At 40.4% G+C, this 21,736-nt stretch overlaps 1 protein-coding gene across 1 annotated transcript in view; it reads left to right on the plus strand.

The window, feature by feature from the left end:
• STK39 (serine/threonine kinase 39) overlaps positions 1–21,736 on the plus strand; it is a 310,863-nt gene that overhangs the window by 169,149 nt on the left and 119,978 nt on the right. Inside the window, exons 11-14 of the mRNA XM_035007841.1 lie at positions 3,962–4,084; positions 4,182–4,211; positions 11,924–11,986; positions 13,729–13,796. Of these exons, the coding sequence (XP_034863732.1) occupies positions 3,962–4,084; positions 4,182–4,211; positions 11,924–11,986; positions 13,729–13,796 (284 nt within the window). The remainder of the gene's footprint in view (positions 1–3,961; positions 4,085–4,181; positions 4,212–11,923; positions 11,987–13,728; positions 13,797–21,736) is intronic.

Below are 21,736 nucleotides of genomic sequence, written 5' to 3' on the forward strand. Positions count from 1 at the left end.
GAGGAGCAGAGGGAGAGGGACAAGCAGACTCTGCACTGAGCGCGGAGCCCAACGAGGCGGGGGGTGCTCAGTCCCACAACCCTGAGATCATGACCTGAGCTGAAACCAAGAGTTGGACGCTTAACCGACTGAGCCACCCAGGTGCCCCTAATTTTATTTTTTATTTTTGATGATTTAGAAGGCTTTTTGTTTCCTTGGCAGCACCTCAGATGTTATAAACCGCATTTAATTAGAAACATGTTTAATTCTTCTGGTCAGTAGAATGCCTGATAAGGGAAAAGTTACTGGGTGTTGCTTTCTACCATGTCTGGATCACTCCGGTCAGGCTGTATGTTACCAGGTGGAGAAGGGCAGTGCAGAATTCCCATTGATGGAGAAATCATTCCTCCTGGGAGACGTTAATGTAGCGGTGGGAACAGCGGGCCCTACAGGATTGGACAAATGCTGCTAAATTTTGGCCAGTTTTTCTTGGGGTCACATTCATCCTTTGTTAGAGAAACACACTTTAATTTCTAACATGCTTAACACCCAGTCTAGATAGCTTATCTGCTGGCTGTCGCCTTCTGTCCTTCAAACCTTTTTTCCTGTTCTGGTGTCAGGGCTCAATGTGAGATGTTGTACAGAGACCCTGGGTCCTGGTTATTTCTAGAAAGCTCCTGTTCAGAGGGGCGCCACTGGGAACATCCCAGTGACTTCCCCTTGTTGCTGGCATCCCGGCTCTGCCACCAGCAGTAGCCCGGGAGTCACACTGTTCCCTGCTTCTTTTCTGTCTGAACCGGACTTCTTTTCTGGTGGGAATCAGAACTTTGGTTCAGTTTTTAAAATGGATTTTCATAAAAACGGGGTTTCGAGAAAGGAAAGAAAATAACCTTTCAGTAGAACTGCTCAACTGTATTTTATGCCCAGTCTTGGGAATAAATGTTACTGCATGTAAAACTTTGTCTAACCTCACTGTTGGACCTGAGGAATTTGTGGGCTCCTGACTGAGCTCCTTTCTCTGAGAAGCATTGGATTCTTTTTTTAAACCCCCAGCTACCTCCTCTTGGCTTTACTAAGTTGTGAATTTGTTAAACAGAATGAGAGCAATGCAGTGGTAACCCCCATCCTCGTGGTAGGAGATGGGGAAGGGCAGAAGCCTTTACACATTTTTTTTTTAAATTTTTTTATTTTGTAGAGTATTCATCAGTTCCTAAATAAGAACCCCATTTGTTAAACAATGTGAAACTTAGTTGCTTTGGCTTTGGAAGGTAGAAGTTGTTTTCCTGGAGTCTCTGCAAACTCCCTACAGGGATGTAACTTTGTAAAATTGCTTTCTGGTCTTTTCAGTGGAGGTCAATGTCACATAACCGTGAAACCCTGGTTTCAAATTATGCTGCCAGTTCTTTTCTTTCCAGTAAACCGAGAGAGGATGTTCTTAACAGGTCTGTATTCTTGTTCTCGCGACTCCTATACCAATATTTTCTGCTACGTAGATTTTATAATGTTTTTGTCTTAATTTCTACGTTTATTCAGTATTTATTAGTTAAAGGCCCATGTCACCATTTCTTTCAGTGCCCGAGGCTATAATCTTAGACCTTTTGCTTTATCTTTCTCTCTTCCAGCAAATAAATCTAGGAGGGAGACACCCAGGGTTCTAAAATAAAATAGAAGGTAGCCATTTTATTGTCTGTGGTTGGAGTCTGCTTATAGAAACAGAACTGGCAGATCTTGTAAACAGAGAGAGGAGAAAGGGCATAAAGGAGATTTTAGGGTGTGAAGCTGCACTATGTCTGTTGTCGGAGACTTCCTTAGTGTAATCTCAAATATTAGTACTTGAAGAATACTAACTCATCAGCCATGCTTGTTTTGTTTTGTTTTCTGTTTCAGTAAAGGTAGAGTTCTGTTTCTGATAGTTTTCCTTGTTTTCTTACTTCTTAGTTTTGTATGTACTTCTATGTTTTGTAATAGATGTGGCTTTAAAGTCTTTTAATGTAGTCATTAAACACAGATTTTCCTCTCTGTTGCTATCATCATGATGAATACTGCTAAGAAAATAATTTTATTGTATATGTCAACAGAAAATTATTTTCTCTAGGGGCGCCTGGGTGGCCCAGTCGGTTGAGTGTCAACTCTGGGTTTCCGTTCAGGTCATAATCTTGGGGTACTGGGATTGAGCCCCCACATCGGGCTCTGCACTCGGCGTGGAGCCTGCTTGGGACCCCCCCCACCCCTCCCACTTGTGTGCTCTCTCTAAAATAAATAATTTTTTAGAAAAAAATTTTCTTCTATCCATTTCTTTGTAGTTTTAAAGAGCAGTCTGTTCTGAATGTCTCAAAGGACATTTCAGCATTTTTTTCCCTACACTACTTTGCCAGCATCTATTAACATATTAAAATCAGTATCATTAGGTCTTTTCCAATGATTCAAAAAATGTAAATGGAAAAAAATATGTTAAGCACAGAAGGGGTTGTTTCAAAGGTGAATTCGGTTTTTTTAGAGTGGAGAGAAGCTTTTTTTTTTTCTTCTCTTTTTTAATTGAGCATAACTGTTTGCAGTTATGAATAAGAACTTTATTTTTTAACTTTCCATATTGAGGCTCAGATCTTCTAGACCAAGTGGTCAGGCTTTACAGGTTCCACATGATAATGTCTTTAAGTCAAACCCAACCCTGAGCCTGCACTGATTGTGAATTGACATTGACTGAACATGTATGTAAATCCTTACTTTACATTTAAGGTCTGTGGTATTTCCTTAGCATTAAGGAGGCTCCCATGATATAACTAACTAGTTTCTATTATGGAAAATAGTGTTTTCTTCACATTATAGTCTTTCAAAGTCTTCACAGGATGTTTTTAGACAACTTCAGTTTCACCGTGATCATTCAATGGTGTAAGTCTCACATTTGAATGGGAATCTGAAGGCTTTTTTCTTGCCTTAATTTTGTCCTTATAGCCCTGTGATTTTCAGTCACGTTCTGGGCCTTCATTTTCTTATCTGTAAAACGAGGGGGTCAGACTAGACCGTCTCCAGGGTCCCTTTCCCCTTGAAGTTTCTCCGAGTCAGTGGATCTTTGGCTCTTATGTTCACATGTTCATCTGCTACATTGCTTTGTTTAATTATGTCTGAGTCCATTTTTTTAAAAATGCAAATTACTTTGGCCAGAGGCTCATCATTCTCAGTCATCCTGTCCTTTTAAAAAGTTTTGCTTTTTCACCTACACCAGGCATTTGGAAAGCATACCCCTGAATCACATCTCTACCCTGGTTCAAAAAAAATGTTGAAATTCTTGCAGACAATTGATGTAATCTGTTTAGATTATCTGGCATGGCTGCTGATTATCTTGCTGTGTTTCTAGCAATCCCCCAAGTCTCAAAAGTGTTACAAGGTGTGTGAAGAATAGTCTGATGCTGTTTCATTTTGCTTAAGTAGGTTGAGCAGAATCCTGGGACAACAAGGGTGATGTCAGGTTCTGAAAAGAAGCGAGATGGCAACAGAAGAGTATTTGCTTTTTTTTTTGACGTAGGTTTTAGATCGCTGATATACCCCTAGATTCGTACGCTTCATTAGGCTCCCTGATTCCCCTGCCTTCCCTCCATCAGCAGTCTGTTGCTCACTTGCATTTCCTTAGGCAGTCTTGAAGCCGACCACATGGCCTTTAATGTGTAGTAATTAATGAAGTGTTTACCGAAGCAAAAGTGAAAGATGGGTTTGATCCCGATGGCTGATGTGTGTGGTGTTCTTCCAAAATATTTTATTCTTCATGTGTGTAGTAATGCATTTCGAGAACATGATTGCTTTGGAAAGAGGGCAAGTTTGGGAGTTTGCGGGCTGGGTGGTCCTTTTGGGTACTAACTGCTGTCCCTAATTCATACCGGTCAGGGTATCTTCAGGGTAGGCGTGCGCTGCGTAACCCAAGTTGCTGTCCCAGCGAGCGCTGTTTGCCTTCCACTAGTGAAGAATTGGGCCGTGTGTTTTGATTCAGGTGAGAAGAGTTCCTGGGTCAAGCGGTCACCTTCATAAAACCGAGGACGGTGACTGGGAGTGGAGTGACGACGAGATGGATGAGAAAAGCGAAGAAGGGAAGGCAGCTTTTTCTCAAGAAAAGGTAAGTGACATTGACGACGGTGAGCTAACCTGTGCACATTTTATTTTTGTGGCATTTCGTGGGTGCATGTATTAATGGATCTGCAATTGTTTTACAGTCACGAAGAGTAAAAGAAGAAAACCCAGAGGTGAGTGGTGGTTATTTATTTTAAAATTTTTTTGGCCCACTCACCCCCGCCCCCTCCACCACCCCTTGTGGCGTCAGAATGTGATCCATTTGGGGAAAGAGACTTCAAAATTTTGTTCTCGTGGAATAGCAGAAAAGAAAAGGCATGTAGACTTTGCAGGTCCCAATTGTGAGTTACTCTTGGGCTTTATAAATTGGGGCAGATGATTTTACTCTGAGCCTCCGTTTCTTCATCTGTCAGATGGTGATGATCATACTACTTTTTATTTTATTTTTTTTAAGATTTTATTTATTTATTTATTTGAGAGAGAGAGAATGAGAGACAGAGAGCAGGAGAGGGAGGAGGGTCAGAGGGAGAAGCAGACTCCCTGCTGAGCAGAGAGCCCGACGTGGGACTCGATCCTGGGACTCCAGGACCATGACCTGAGCCGAAGGCAGTCGTTTAACCAACTGAGCCACCCAGGCGCCCTGATCATACTACTTTTAAATTGCTCTGAGGATTGATGAAATCATGTACATAAAATGCTCACTGGGTGCTCAACTTAGGACTCAGTTGATCCAACTCATATTACTGTCCTTTAGAAAACACAGCAGGCATACAGGCTAAATCTCTTCTAGATTTTTTAGTTTACAATAAAGCAGATAGAAACTGGTTGGAAACTTCATGTTGGATCTGTCTGTCTTGGCCTTACAGTGTCCTGGGTAGCTTCGTAGGCAAGGAACACTCGTCAGCTTCCCTTTGAGAACTAGTCATCTTTTGATTAACTTAACTTCCTCCATCTGGTTAATTATCCTAATGCCTAATGATGACTGTAGTTCAAAAGACTTGCCAATTCTCCTAGAGAAAATTTGAGCGTATTTAAATAGCTCCAAATATTTTATAGACCTAGTAATTAATGTATGCCTTGATAAATTCTCATTAAGAAAACAGAAGACTTTGGGTTACAAATGGGATCCACCCCAACTTTTATTTTTTTTTAAATTAGCAGACATTTCCTTTTGATGCAACGAGGTCAATCTTCCATCCACTACAAGGGGCAGTTGCCAGCTGGCCCTTCTGCGAAGAGCACGTCCGAGCTACAAGCCATTGTCTCCCTGTCACTCTCCCCTCCCTCCGGTCTCTTCATCCTTCCTGCCACACCAGTAGGCCTCCCCTCGGGATTTTTCAGCCTGCCTGCCTCCCCTTGTTACCTGTCCTTCAGTTCCTGTTTCTTCCTATGTTTATCATAGGAATTCATCTTTTTCATTTTGTACATAACATATAAGCTTCATCAAGGAAGTTATCCCTCCCTGTTACAAACGATGGTGATAAGCTCCACAGTAGGACCCATCAGCTGCACACATGTGCTGGCTTTTAGAATGATCTTAACCGGGTATCGTGAACTGTGCTGTCTCCCTGCCCACTTGCCTATTTTACCCACAGTGAAGTGTGGAGTCAAGGTTTTTCATCTATTTCCTAGAGTGTCTCGAACCAGAAGTGCCCATCCTGCCTAGAAATAGAACAAAATAATGTGATTCAAGTGGCAGCGTGATGCAGAAAGCATTTGTATTGGTTCACTATGGGACGTCTTTATCAGAGCGTATTCACCGAATCCAGCCTTCCCTCGTGCAGACTGATGGGTGTGGGTCTTTCCTCTTGAGAATTTAAGTTTATTGTGACAATATCCTCCTCTGTGCTTGTTGAAATTGCTGATAACTGATCTGTTATTTGGATATTAACAGTATCTTTTTGGCAAGAATATTTTCTGCACAGACAGGAAAGAGTAATGGATAGCATGCTGACAGTTAATCATCCTCACTCTCGACCTTCTTGGGTGGGATTTGAAAGTCTTAGGCACTTCTCTGTGTCTCAGCTCATTTGATTTCCCAGAGGCATATGTCTGTTCCCATGCTGGTTCATAATTAAGGAACACATAGATAGCCTTATTTTTGTGAAAAGGTTCATGTCTTTGAATGTAAACACTTACCACATTTTAGGAATAATCAGCCCCACCTGCTATTGCATAGCTTTTCAGGCCAGTTTTTTGTTTTGTTCTGTTTTGTTTTTCAAGGCTGGCATTTCAGTATCCTGAGCTGTGTTAAGAGCAGCCACAATGATGGTTCCTCTGTCCTTTCAGCTTTTAATTAAAGTAGCTTCCTGACTTGCCACCCACCTAAATCCACTTTTTGTAAGTGAGGCAAAAAATATTTATATATTGCAGAAAGGAATTAGAACTGTTGAATGTGTAAATAGGCAACAAATACACGCACACACACACACGCATACTGTGCACACTGTTTTAGTAGGTTTGGGGGATACATCAGTGAGGAAAAAAAACACGAAATCCCTGTCCCTGTGGCACTTACATTTTGATGGGAGCAGACCAACAACAAGCAACAGCCTTCATAAATCAGTAAATTTGTGGTTTGTTACAATGGAATAGGAGCAATGGGGAAAAAAATGGTGGATGGGAAGTACAGGGATATGGTAGGGGATTATAATTTTAAATGGGTTGGTCAGAGTAGGTGTTATTGAAAGGGATGCAAAGACATAAAATTCTTCTTACGGAAGCATTAAATAAAAGTGGCTCTTCAAGTTTCTCTATTTTGCTACCCCTCTTGCCCCGTGTCTATTCCTTCTTTCCACAGAGGTTGTCAGTTTGCAATATTTTCTTCTAGACTTTTTCTGCTCATTTACATACAAATATGTAAATAAAGAAATCTGTATCCTATTAAAAATGTGAATGGGATTATAAACACCATACACATTTTTACTGAAGTATAGTTGACACAACGTTACATTGGTTTCAGGTGGACAACATAGTGATTCCACAAAAAATGTTTTTTGGTTTTTGCAACTTGCGTTCTATCTTGGAAATCTTCCCATGTTAGTTGTTCTGTAGATCTGCCTCTCTTTTTAACTGCCAAGTAGTATTACCCTGGATCAATTGAAATGGTTAATTTAACCATTAACTTCTTGGTGAGCGTTTAGGTTACGATTACAAACTGCCTTCCATTCACTTTTTGTGTCTGCATATCAAGGACACGTGTGCAGGTGAAGTAATTTAAAGAATTAAAAGAACTGATTATTTCGTTTGAGAAAATCTGATTTTGAATTTTTTTTTAAGATTTTTTTTTTTTTAATTTATTTATTTGAGAGAGTGAGAGAGAGAGAGCACATGAGAGGGGGGAGGGTCAGAGGGAGAAGCAGACTCCCCGCCAAGCAGGGAGCCCGATGCGGGACTCGATCCCGGGACTCCAGGATCATGACCTGAGCCGAAGGCAGTCGCTTAACCGACTGAGCCACCCAGGCGCCCTGATTTTGAATTTTTAATAGCTGCTATCAAAAGGTGAACCACTTTAAATATCTCACATTTCTGTTTGTCAATTGTGTCTCTGTAAAGTTGAGAGTAAAAAAGCAGTACCAATTTATACAGCCTCTGACAGGGTACCTTATATCTTTAAACATCTTTAAGGGTAAAAATGCTTATCTGTGCCAAATTGCACATTTAAATGCCAGTGTTTACATTTTAATAAGCTTTTCAAGGACGTTTGTCATTTAAATTGCAGTCTATTTACTTAACTAGAAGCCCCTAGAAGACAGGGCTAGTATTTTATTCATATTTGTGTTCCCATTGCATCTAGTGGACACTCTGTACATGTTCGTTGGTGATGTGAATACCCACACGCTGAAATAGACATTAAACAAGTGCCTGAAGAGGCATATCATATTTGTGAGTGGGTCAGAGGTGAGGGGAAAAAAAAAATCAGAAGATGTTACATAATCGAGCTGAGGTTCAGAGACGGGAGCCCTACTTGGTAGTTCCACGTTGAGACAGAATAAGATGCTTCAGTAAAGGAGGGAGTGTTTTAGATGCTTAATTTGTAAAGGCCAATTTGGCTTCCCTAGGAAGTATAAGGCAGAATGTCCAGGTATTATAGCACTTGTTGAAGATTAAGGAGGTCAGGGTGGGATGTTTGTTAGAAGGGCCTTGGGAAGGTGTGCCTGATACTCGGCCGTATTTGGACATCCTCTTAAATCCAAGAGAATTTCCAGTGTAACCTGGAAAGTGCCAGAATTACACCACTTGTCTTGAGATTCATAGCCAATCCCATAGAAAAATTGGTCCTCCTGTGTTCCTAACCTGATGTTTTAGAAATAGCCTTGCCAAGTATTAGTTACAGCCTACTAGTAATTCATAGTTTATAGTAAGTAGATAATTCATGCTCATTTCATTTATTTATTATAATATTCCACTTGGATGGTGAAAACCAGTGGTGACTTAAAGGTGACTATATTGTTAATGTAACAATAGTATTAATAATGAAGTTAATTGAGCAAATATTTGATCTGTGCCTGATTTTTACATGAAGCAGTGTTAGGTACTGTGGCATTGTGGGAATTATATAAAGCAGGCTCTCTGCTTCTCATCTCTTTGGAGGTGGGGGTCGGGGGCAAGACTGGCTTCCTTAGGTGGGGTTTCCTAGTCTATATGCCATCCTATCTTATAGGAAACTTTTCAGCTATTACCTCATAATTGATCTTCTTTTTGACCCGTGATTTGGGAATCTGTTTTTGTCAGATTCTGAAAATAATACATGTTTATAATTTTTAAAATTGGTTTTGCTTTATATCCTAATTTTCTATATAAAAGTAAAATTGCCTTTATCTTTACATTCCCACTTTCTTTGGGTTTCCTTTAACCGAGGGAGACATTTGCTAAGGCTTCTACTAAGGAAGCGTTATTTTTACCCCAGCCCCTCTGTTAGGCATGAAAACAAATGGTTTGCAACCTTGGCTGCACAACAGAAAAACCGAAAGCTTTAAAAATGCAGATGCCTAGAGCCAGCCCTCAAATTGTGATTTGGGAGTTGGGGGTGATGTCCAGGCAACCCAGATTTTTAGAAAGCTGCTGATGTGATTCTGATACATGGCTAGGATCAAGAACCGCTGGCTAGGAAAACCACACCACTTGCTCTGACTCCGGAAGGCCACACTGAAATCCAGGGAGATTGTGTGCTCAAAATTTCTGAAGATTTGTTTTAAATATCTATCAGAAATCGCCAGGTGGGAAGGTTTGTTGACCGAGGCCCTCGACAACCCATAAGAGCTATGTTGAAGAATTTTATTACAGAATCTAGGCGAGGTTAATTGTGAAAACGTTTCCTGACTCTGGTATTTTGTTCTGGGGAGAAAATAAATTGGGTGTGGATTTAGGTTGAGTTAATTTTACTAGAGGTTCATCACAATGTGAAAGCTAAATTTATTGCTTATGTTGACTCATGGCTATTGCCTGATTGTTAGAACTGCCGTTAGCTTTTTTTAGTGTATTTCTGAGGACATTGTGTTTTCCAAATGCCTGTCAGCTCTTATACATGTTTGTATTATATCCATTGGTAGATGGAGGCACAGATTTAATTTCTGCCTCCAAATTTATTATGCATGGCTTTGTCACCACAGATGGCTTTGACTCCATACTTTCCTGCCACCATTTTCTAAAAGATGTTCTTATTTCCGGTGACCGGCTTTCTGACTTTTTGTCATAAACATTAGATTTGTCATCAGAAATCTTCTGTATTTCTGAAAACCTATTTTGCAATAATTTTAGATTTCGAGAAAAGTGACAAAGATAGTACAAAGTTCCCATACACTCTTCACCCACTGTTCCATTCTGTGTGAGCCTGGTTCATTTGTCACAACTAAGAAACAAAAGTGCTACATTACCATCAGCTAAACCACAGACCATGTTCATATTGCTCTAGTTTGTCCACTAATATCCTTTATTTTGGTCCCAGGATCCAATCCAGGATAACACACTGCATTTAGTTAGCCACAGTTATTTTATTTTTTATTTTTATTTTTTACCACAGTAATTTTAAAAATAGAAAAGGAGAAGATTAGGCAGAGCCTTGTGGAGAATTAGCAGACATTGTCCCTTTCTTTTCTCTATTCTGGGATTTTTCCCTCTTTCGCCCAGTCTCAGGCCTATTTCCAGGGTGGTATCCACCATTAATGTGTTCTTCTCTTCCCCTTCTATGAAAACCCCCATTCCCTCTTATAACAAACTGTTTAAAAACAAACAAAAAAATTCCAGTAAGCAAATTTATATTGGTGATGAATAACACCTGCTTAATATGTTAGTTTTCTTGTAAGTTTTTATATTTAAAAATGTTCACCCATAATGGTAGAATTTGGGTGACTGGAGTTGGTTGTCAAGGAAGATGTTTTGCGCAAGAAACTTCGCTCTCCACCCCTCCTGTGCATCTCTGCATATTTTCCTGAGGAATCCCCTGTATCGCTTTTGTACCCTTGAGAGCCAGAGGCTGGTCTCTTCATTACCTGCAGGGCTGCACCTACAGAGTGAGGTTGCATAGGGTCCTTGGGGATCCAGCCCCCAGTCTAGTTAACTAGCTCTCCATCCTGATGATGGCCCAGGAATAAGGGAGCAGGGGAGGAGAGGGGAACCTCCTTAGGAGGAAGAGAGGTTTTCATCTCTAGTAAATGCCATTAAGGTTTTTCAGTTTAGAGTAGTCTTTTGACTAGAGGTAGAATATTCTGTAAGTGCTGATGTAGCTTTTGGTTGTATCTCAAACCTTAATTGAGATCATGGGATCAGTCAGCCTGAAGGATTCTTTACAAGAGATCATTTGGTGTAGGCCCAGGTCCTCTGACTGGTTAAAGAATGCAGGTTGCTTATTCATTTCCCCCCAATATTTTACTATGAAAATTTTCAAATATATAGCAACAGTAAAAGTATTTTATAGTGAACATGCACATACCTACACCTAGATCCTACCATTACTATACTTTATCATACATTTATCATGTGTACATCCTCCATCAGTCCATCTTCATTTTTTAATGCATTTCAAAGTAAATTACAGATACATTAGTACGCTTCCCCCTATTACTTCATTACTAACGTAGTTATTTTGGGGAAGCCCAGAGAGTAAGAATTTTACGTCTTAAAACTTGCTGTGAGAAATTTCTGATGACTTCTGATTATTTTAGAGTTGATAGTAGTTTTAGAAAATAATACATACTTTTCATTTTCATTGCTGCTCCTCTTCTAGTTTTTTTTTTTTTCTTTTTGGGCTTTTCAGTTTTGTTTTGAAGGCAGAGTTCATAAAAGTAAAGCTTGAGGCAAAAATACGTTTAGTATCACATTAGGGTTGGATTTCCAACTCAAGAGAAAAAAATAACCTATCGCTTTGGCTTTGCTTTTGGGGAAATGTGTCTTGAAAGTCCAGCTACCCTTATGTATTTTTTAAATCCAGGGAAAAAATTGTTCCAAGTAATGATTAAAGGTCAGGTCATGGTTAAAGGTTACTAATCCTAACATCCTTTCGTTGGGGACCTTTAACTTTAGGCAAAATTCTGTGACAAGAACAGATGGTCCTAGAGCAGATTTAAACTACCAAATAGTCCCTGCCTTTTCACTTTAGCTTGGTGGCTCTCTGAAAGCATAAGGATCACCCAGGGCGCTTGTTAAGGATACACATTCTCTCTTGTCTCTGTGAAATTCTGAATCCTAGGCTAGGCAGGTCCCAGAAAACTTTACTGTGCGTCCTAGGTGATTCCCATGAAGGGCGTCAAAGGACCACAGTTTGGGGCAAAAAACCAATTTAAAATTATGCAAAATTGTCTCTGATAATAGGGACTTGGTGTAAGCACGCTGACCTTACTGCTCATTTTGGTTTCCTTAAGTGCTATAACGGTGTGTCTCTTGACAGATGGCGGTGAATGCCAGCCGTATACCCGAGCAGATACAGTCCCTCTCTGTGCAGGACTCTCAGGTACGTTTCTCCACCAGTAGACCTATTTTTAGGAAAACCAACATTTTTGGAAGATAGACAGTTTCAGGGCAGTCCATCAAAATTGGAGGCTTGTAAACTCTTTTTTTTAATAGGTGTGGAGAAAAGAGTACTGTTACTATTGACCATGATTTTCAGGACCTCCAACCTTTAAATGATAGGTTCAAGAGCAAGGATTGATTACCACACTGCTTCTGAAATTGTTGGTACGGTGTGAAATCAGAAAAGGAAAGAAAATGACTTCCCATTCTGTTAGATTCTAGCCACGAACCGTAGAATTAATTGATACTTTTTTTCTTTTTGGCTCTCGGTTGGATTTCTACAACTTGTTTTCATAATTCTTTTACCATTGAATTTTATAGGCCAATTTATCTCTACAACTTGCCTTGTAAAAATAAAAGTCCGGGACTGTGAAATTTATTTATATTAAAAGTTACATAATGGAAAACATGCGCCATGAGTCGTGTTGGGTGCTGATGCAGGGTGCTGAGCAACACAGGGGAGGGACATAGTACCAGGGTGCAGGCCACCATTCTGGTTTTGCTGTATAATTAATAGGCAAGCCGTTTTGCTCTAAAATTGTTATACTATCAAGCATCACCAGCCTTGGGATCACAACTCTGCCCCCCAGATATGCATATCCATCGATAAACTCATTTTCATCCTACCCGATGTGTGTTTTCTGAAAGCAGCTGTAAACTGAGGAGAGAGTGATAGGATTTTATGGTTGCAGGAAGCCTGTTTGAGATCAGGCAACTAGTCCTTGGCCCTTATTTTATAGCCGAGGAAGCATAGACGTGCAGAGGTTAAGTGGTTCATGCAAGGTTGTAGAACAAGGTTATAGAACTAGTCAGAGCCGGGATTCAGTTTAGGTCTTTTTACTCTGAATCAGGCAACTCAGCAAAACAACTTGAGATAAATTGTGAGGACCGGTTGAGTGACAAAAAGCAAGTTAGGAATAATAATTTGTCAGAAGGCAAATAGAATAAGGGAAACAGGAAAGGGGATTAGGATAACTAGTATTATGTAACACATTATAGTTGATAAGTCATTTTCATATATACTATTTGTTCTTCCAGCAAACTTTTGAGACCGGTATTATCCCCGTTTTGTAAGTGGGAAAATAGGTTCAAAGAATGACTTGCTCGTGATTGCACATTTGGTCAGTGGCAGAGCCAAGTCTTGACCCGAAATCTCTCTCTTTCTACTCCAGCAGGAAGGTCTACTCATGTCCAGGGATTCGTAGGAGTAGGGAGGGCCTGTGGAGTACAGGCATTTGTGGTTGATGATCTGTATTTAAGGAAATAGGTTGTAGGTGAGAAAGGCAGGGAAGATCCCTACTGGATCCCACCTTCCTCTGCCTCCTAAGGTTTAAGGTGCCCGGCTTTTGTGCGTCACCAAATCCCAGTGGGTACAGGCAATGGCTCAGCTTAAGGGATGCTCCTTTAAGATGGCTGACCCTTCTTCTTTGGCCTTGCTGCAGCTTATGCCACTTGTTCATAGGACCCACCCTACAGTGGGGTTTTCTATTTGAAACATTTGGCTCTGCAACTGGGATGGGAATTGGGCATCGTTCCAACCTTCACAGAGAGCTGTTACGTGGCCAAACAGGACCTGCCATGTGTATAAAGACCTAGTTTGGAAATTTCCAGAAAGAAAGGGGCATGTGAATCAAGGGGTGTCATGATTTTATTAATTTGTTTTTTGCGGTTTTGTTTTTAAAGGGCCTACCCAATGCTAGCGAAGACTATAGAGAAGCTTCTTGTGCTGTGAACCTCGTTTTAAGATTAAGGTAAATAATACTGTTTATTTTGTATTGCTTTTCCTATAGTACAATGTTCTTATCTCCTTCATTAAGTTTTCATAATATTAGCATAAAATAAAATTGTTAACTTACTTGATTTCACCAAACAGCTAGTGTGTATGCTGTGTTCTGAGGACTAATTGCTCTTTTCTAATTGCTTACTACAGAAGAATAAGAAAGAAAGCACAAGATGAGTGTGTCTGCAGGCTCAGTGTACCCTTCATTAAGGTTTTTTTTTTCCTTGCCTTTTCTTTCTTGGGCTTTTCCTTTTTTTAAAAAAATATTTTTTACAATGTAAGATCACAGTAAGAGATTTTTAATGAGTTTCTTTCACACTTCGGCAGTCAGTCTGACAGAAATAAACCATGCTTGTTCTACAAGTTGCCTGTTCAGAACATTTTTCAGTGGCAGGTTTGATCAGCTACTGTGGCTAAATGACAGATGTATTTTGAAAGAACCCTCAGTCTTCTAGGAAATGGATACAAATATGGTGCCTGACAGCGTCGACTTTGTATCTAGTGAATGAAAGTTCTTTCTGTTTCATGAATTTCTAAACTGTAAGGTCCATCTTGGTGTGTATTCTTTGTTAAGAATATGGTGTCTGAAGACATACTTGCTTCCACTTAATTATAAACAGCTTCACCCACCAGGTCAATCAGGATACTGTCACATTGTTGAAGGTGTTTTAAAATAAGTTACACATGTGTTCTCCTTTGACAATTAAACAAATAAAACACATGGCTGATGGTCCATTTTCAGAGCCATGGCTATAAAAAGCGGATTCATTTTCAAGGTTAGTTTCCAGTCGTCTGAGTTAGTTTAGTCTGTCAGGGTAGGATAATCGTCGGCATAATCACCCCTTACTTCTGATGGTCATTTACAATCTGCGATGTGTTTTCACATGCTTACCAGGGGAACTGCACAGCAAGCTTTGGTGTGATTTAATTCAGAGATGATTTCCCAGTCAAGAAGTGAAATTATTACAAAGACCATTTTCCTTATTTTTGAAAGTAGCCTTGATTATGATTCATAATTATGCATATTTAGTGATCTCCAAAGAATGAAATAGCCCATTCCGTTCTCGTTTGACTTTGGAACCAGATACCACTTTTATTTTTCACTTGTTCATTTATTCATTCCACCAATATTTGTGATAAAACCACTGTGCCGGGCTCCGTGTTTGCTCCTGAGATACAGTTGTGAGCGAGACTGTGGAGGTTACCATCCAGCGCACTTGAGTGTGCAGTGTTGGGAGTGACCTTTAGAGTCCCATCATCCAGTCTCCTACTTGACATATGCAGGAATTTTTTCTTTAGTGGTGTGCTGGATATCTATTTTGCCTCTGTGCATACTTGAGCTCTTTTTCCGTGAATCACTCCTATGATACTAAAACGCTTTGTTATGGTTCACCTTTTTCCTTGAGATTCAACTGATCTTCCTATCTGGGCTCCAATTCTGACCCTCAGAGCAGATACCAGGTTCTCTGGATTAAATTCTTCTGGAGAGTGTTTTAAAAACACATACATATTCCTGAGCCTTACCTCCAGAGACTGTTTTGCTTTAGGTACTAGAACAATATAGAAGAAGTGCATCCCCTTGTTTTTCTGAGAGCCATTTGTAGTTTTACAAGACTTGTTCCTTTTTCCTAGGAAAAACAGTGCAAGTGGCCTTGCTTCTTGTCATATTGTTCTATATCCTCACGATCTTTTATTGACATGTAGTCTGTACCTGCTTTTGTTATCTTGTTCCTCGTCGGCCTATGTGGTTTCTTCCTGAGTTTGTGGCTTAGATCCCTGGTCCTATCTTCCACCTTCAAATAAGCTAAGAAACAGTGCATAGTGCCCATTTATCTGTACACACACACACACACACACACACACAATTTTGAAAATCACAAGGAATATTAACATATTAAAGGTTCTAAGATGTTCTGCAGGGGAGGAATGTAAGTTAGTTTACTCTAAAACCCATTTGACCTCAGAACTTTCTTCATGGAGTCGTTTTCCAGTTTAATGTTGTAACACCCATATTTAAATGCAGGCTTCCAGATGTGGCCTTAGCGGGCTAGAGTCCAATAGTGAGATTATGTGATTTTTTCTTCTCTGTTTACACTCCATATTTCTCCTGAATCAGCCTAAATTTCCATTCCCTTTGAAATAGCCATGCACTTTGGTGACTGATCTAATATGACCTAACAGCCAAACAAAGCCTCTGATTTTGTTATTTCCACTTGAAGGGCTATCCAGCTTAATTTGAATGGCAACTTGTATTTTAAAACTCAATCTATATGTCTTAACATTTGTCACTGTAAAAGTGAACCTGTTGGTTTTGACCCATTGCTTACTTCCCCCTTCCATCCCCTGCCCATATTTCACTCATGATTGTCAGTGTGGCATATTAGTTATAATGTTTGGATATATGTCAGTTGCCCATCTGATGAACCTGTCTTTTACATCTTTATCTACAACATTGATTTAACATGTTCAACAGTTCAAGTAGAACAGAGGCTTCTGGCATCTGTTAGAAACCAATCACTTTTTGCATGGCTTTTAATAATCAGTATTTTTTTGGTTTAGTTGCTCAAGCAGAAACAAATCCTATTGACTTTACTGCTTTTTAGTGGACATTTAACTAACTACTCAGAGGGATATCCTAAAAGGATCCATTAAAAATGTTACTGAAATTGAGATATCAATGATTTTTTTTTCTGAATCTAACCACCTAGAAACACTTCCAAAAAATAGAAATGAATTTTATTTCTAGAAATGAATTTTAATATGACTTTTGGTGAATATATGTTCATGCCTGATTATATAAAATTTTTTCCCCTAAATGTTTTCAAGGTATTCATTTAAACCAGTTTTTTGGTTTTTTGTTTTTTGTTTTTTTTCATTTTTGAGAACTCATGAATCTCCCAAAAATGTATAGTTGGTTTCCTCTAAGGGCAATCCTTCTACTTTGAGAAATAACCTTTTAAAATGAAAAGTTAAATGCTGTTAAGTTTTTGTGGTCACCCTGTGCTGACATAAATGTAAGCAGCAAATCCATTCACTCTGGAAGTATTTATTGAGCATTTGCTATGTGCATGGCGCTGTTCTAGGTGCTGTGATGCAACCGGGGGGAAAAAAAAAGATGAATTTAAATTTCTTGCGTTCTAGGAACTTACATTCTAGAGGTGGGGAAAGGAAATATTCAAATATTCATATTCCTTACATGATTAATCAAGTTCCCTGAAGGAAAATCTATCAGAAGCATAGAAAGTATGGGGGTGCTATTTTATATTAAAGAAGGCATAGTAGGGGCGCCTGGGTGGCTCAGTCGTTAAGCGTCTGCCTTCGGCTCAGGTCATGGTCCCAGGGTCCTGGGATCGAGTCCCGCGTCGGGCTCCCTGCTCTGCAGGAAGCCTGCTTCTCCCTCTCCCACTCCCCCTGCTTGTGTTCCCTCTCTCGCTGTATCTCTCTCTGTCAAATAAATAAAAATCTTTAAAATAAAAAAAAAAAAAAAAAAAAGAAGGCATAGTAGATTTCTACTGTTGTGTAATAAGTTAGCACAAATTTCGGGGCTTACAACAATAGCCGTTTATTCTCTCTGTTTCTGTAGGTCAGAAGTCTGGGCACAGCTTAGATGGGCTCTCTCCTGTGTCTCACAACACTGCAATTAAGCCATGCTCATCTGGAGCTTGAGGTCTTCTACCAGCTAATTTGGGTTTTGGCAGAGTTCAGTTCCTGGCAGTTGTGGACTGAGGTCTTTGGCTCCTACAGGCCACCTACCACAGACACAGTTCACAACAGGACTTTGCTTTTTTTTTTTTTTTTTTTCCCCAAGGGTAGGAGGAAACCATCTCCCCTCCTCAAGGGCTCAGTCCCTCTGTTAAAGGTTTCCCACTGGATTAAGCCAGTTTCATCTACATTAATCTCCCTTTTTATTAAGTCAAAATCAACTGCTTTGGAACTTTAATTACATCTACAAAATCCCTTTACCTTTGCTATATCAAGTAACTTAATCATGGGAGTGATAGCCCATCATATTTAAAGGTCTCGTTCATACCCAGGGGAGAGGATTATGCAGGGCATGTACACTAGGGGACAGCGGTATTGGAGACCATCATAGAATTCTGCCTACCACAAAAGGGCTCTCTAAATAAAGTAGTATTTGAGCAGACACCCAAGCCATGAGATTGTTTGCAGCCAGAGAGTTCCAGGCAGAGCAAACAGTGATTGCAAAGATTCTGAGCAGGAAGCATGTTATAAGCAATTATAAAAACAGCCAGGGAAACAGTGTGACCAAAGGGGTAGGAGATCAGGTCAGAGAGTTAGCAGGGGCTGAATCCTGTAGGGCCATGTAGCCTGTGCTGAGGACTTTGGACTTCACTGTTAGTAGGTTGGAAATCACTGGAAATTTGTGAGCATATCTGAGTTACATTTTACAACCACTGTGATTGAATTACGGAGCATAGACCATCCAGGGACCATTTAGGGTGGAAGTGCAGAGCCCCTTGGCAGGCTATTGTAGCCATGCAGAGAGCTGTGATGTGATCTGGACCAGGCCAGGGAATAATGGAGGTGGCACGTAATTATTGAATTCTGGATGGAGATGAGAATTCAAAGATTGCTCAAGGTTTGGGCCTGAAAATATGGATGAATGGAGGGGAAGAGAGGTGGAGGTCCAGGTTTGGGTGGAATCAAGAATTAAACTCTAGAAGTAGTGAGCTTGGGTTATCTAGTGGACGACGTGGGTGTGGCATCAAGTAGGCCTTTGGGTGCACGAGTCTCGATGTCACAGGAGATCTAGTTCTGGGCGAGAGGTACTAATTGGAGACTATTGGCACATATGGCACTTAAAACTATGAAATTAGATGAAATCATGTAGGAGTGAGTGAAGACAAGTCGTCTGGCACACTCTCAGGTGGTACGTGGATGCAGAGCCGTCAACAGATTGCTAAGGAGAGCCTGGTGGGGTAGAGGAGAGCATGGTCCTATAAACCAACCAGAGGAAATGTCTCAAGAAAGGAGGAGTAAAAAGCTGCAGGAGCTGCTCTTCATCAAGCACAGTGGGAACCAAGAAATCACATCGTATTTGGCAAAATGCAGCGCATTCTTGACCTTGGCAAGAGTTGTTTCGGTGGAGTGTTGGGGACAGAATCCTGGCTGAACTGGATTCGGGACAGAGTGTTAAGAGAGAACACAAGCTAGCAAGAATAGGTTACTTGTTAGTAGAGATAACGTAACAGAAAGGTACCATCCAGGGGAGCAGAGAAATGGGGTGATAGCCCAACGAAAACATGGGGTGAAAGGAGTCCTTTTTAAAAAGGCCTTGTGTATAAGTTAATGGGAAGGAAACCTGGAATGAGGGAGGGGACATGGTAAGACTGGTGTCCTCAGATGGGTGGATGGGATGGCACCCAGGCCCACGCATAGATGTCAGTCTTAGAAGAATGGAGAGGCCCCCTGTTGGACAGCGCAGCCACCATGATGGAAGCGCAGGCCGACGTGCCAGGAGATGGATGCATTTGGATTCGGGAAGGCAGAAGTCCTCTTCTGTTGTTTATATGTCCTCAGGAAAATAAGGAGCATGATCAGTTGAAAGTGAAGAGGGGAAAGATGTTTGAGGTTTGAGAGGTGGAGATAACTGTGTAGGAGAGCTGGAGAGTAAATTTACTAGGGAAATGTGGTAGGATGAACAGGTTGCACCAGCGATCCCTTGAGGCTAGTGATTGTGACTATAAAGTGGAGCTGGAAGCTTGAGCCCTGATGTCCCAGCGTATAAATCTGTGTGCGCGTGTGTGTGATTGTAATTGACACAGAAACACAACATTTAAAAACATTCATAGAGGAGTCTATGAGCACACCTATGAGAGGAGTCTAGGAGTCACTGTTTGTTTATTTATTTAAAGATTTTATTTATTTGCCAGAGAGTGAGAGAGCACAAGCAGGGGGAGGGGCAAGGCAGACTCTTAACCGACTGAGCCACCCAGGCATCCCTGAGTCACTGTTTAAATCATAAACAAATGTGGCTCATGGAATTGCCCTCCGTGATCCCCTGTGTGCAAGGTGGCAGTCACCTGCCCTCCTCTCTCGCCACCAGCCCTCCCTCACAGGTCCAACTTCCTTCTCTTAGAAACCTCCAAAGTTACATGCTCCTCAAGGATCAAAGCCCCGCCACCCAGTGTTGGTGCCCGCCATACGATTTCTTCATTCCCCATTCCCCAACTGAAATTTACTCGAGATCGCTTGTTCCTTCTCTGGGCCCAGATAAACTGCCTCCTAAACCAGCCCATCTGAGGTGAAGCTGGAGGATTGTTCCGGCGGGTGTTTATCAGATTAGAGAATCCATGCCTTCTTCTTTTATACCCTCTCACTCCTTCCACATCAAGATTCTGATATATGTGTGTACATATGTATAAATAGACACACATACACACAAAAATAGGCCCTCACTCTGTCTTTGGGAATCACTGGTCTAGCCATTGTGTGGCTATTGTTTTGGGAGATAGTGTGCTTGTCCTTACTCCCTGCGGCCATCTGGGCATAACATTTATGTGTCTTGTGTTCCACCGGCTAGTGGGGAGAGACTTGAGTTCAAGCAGGCCTTTCATCAATCCTTAACTAATGCTATATGGTTAGCTGCCCACTTACCTCTTGGAAAAAGTCATTCTGACTTTCTTTTACATAGCATTTTACAGACTTAGCTGCTAGAAGTAGGCCTTCCTTCTCCCTCCGCCCACCCCCAGCCCCAAGATGCCAGGTAAGCCTCCCCTTCATTCGGTAAGTAGGAAACTGGGAGATATTTTACTTTTCAAGATGTCACATTCTATAAGAAAAGACGAATACATGGTAGCTACAATCCCTATTTCTCTGTTCATTTCTGGTGATCATAGGCAAAAGACTAAAGAGGCAAAGGCTAATTTAATTTGTTCCTTGAAAACATACACTGTTGCTTTACCTTGTTCTTAAAACCGACCTGCCAAATGTAAGGCTTGAGGAAAAAGGGTTAGACTTTAGGTCTTGATGTTAAATGCTGGAGATAGTTAAAAAAGTAGATTTTTCTTTTCTTTTGAGTACTTTTATGCAAATGTTTTCTTGCCAATTGTATATATGGTAATGTCACCTGTATTATCAAAAAACTTGAGTATCAAGGTACAGCATAAGGAAATCCTCTTAAATGCATCTGGGAGAAAGATGTTAAGTGGGCCATCTCATAATTTATATACTGTCAATAGATGGTACTATCATTTCTGATTTAAGTTGAAGATTGTACAAATATTTTGCCATTACTATATTTTTCATAAAATAGAATTAGTCATGTATTTGACATAAAACATATGTTTTTGAGAACCAGGCTCAGTGATTTGGAAAAATGATAAACCTTTCAGTTAAATTGTTAATTCCTTTGTGTAGATGCTGTTTGTACTTTGACAGCTCAGCCGTATGGATTACAGTTAAAGTTTTGCAGAAGGCAACTGTGACAGTTGCCATACATAGGTGCTCTGGAATGGGGTAGCCCATCCATGTGCTCATCATAAATTTACCTCATTTTTAGGGAGCAGTATCATTATACCTTGATGGGCCAATTAAAGACCCCAGTGAAACTACTTTCCTGCTTGTAGGAAAAGATAATCTCTAGAATAGGATATTTATTTCAATGAAAATCCTTCAGCATGACAATATAGCCTGATTTGACTTATTTTAATTTCTCTATTAAAAGGTGAACTTGAGCTATTGGTATAGACTTAGTAAATCATAATTTCATAAAGAAAGCTGAAGCTGATAAAAACAATGTTGATCACTGTTTTAGCATCAGTGTGTCTGAATTCTAATTCCCCATTATCATCATTCAAGAGGAATTAGAATTCTTAAATGGTTCTCTAGCCTGGGAAATCAGGTTAATTGCATAATTTTTACTAGTCAAGTGGTTGGCAGGCTTGATTA

The sequence above is a fragment of the Mirounga leonina genome, unplaced genomic scaffold (genome assembly GCF_011800145.1).
Source record: "Mirounga leonina isolate KUSES-001 unplaced genomic scaffold, KU_Mleo_1.0 Mir_151, whole genome shotgun sequence".
In the NCBI taxonomy this organism is placed as follows: domain Eukaryota; kingdom Metazoa; phylum Chordata; class Mammalia; order Carnivora; family Phocidae; genus Mirounga; species Mirounga leonina.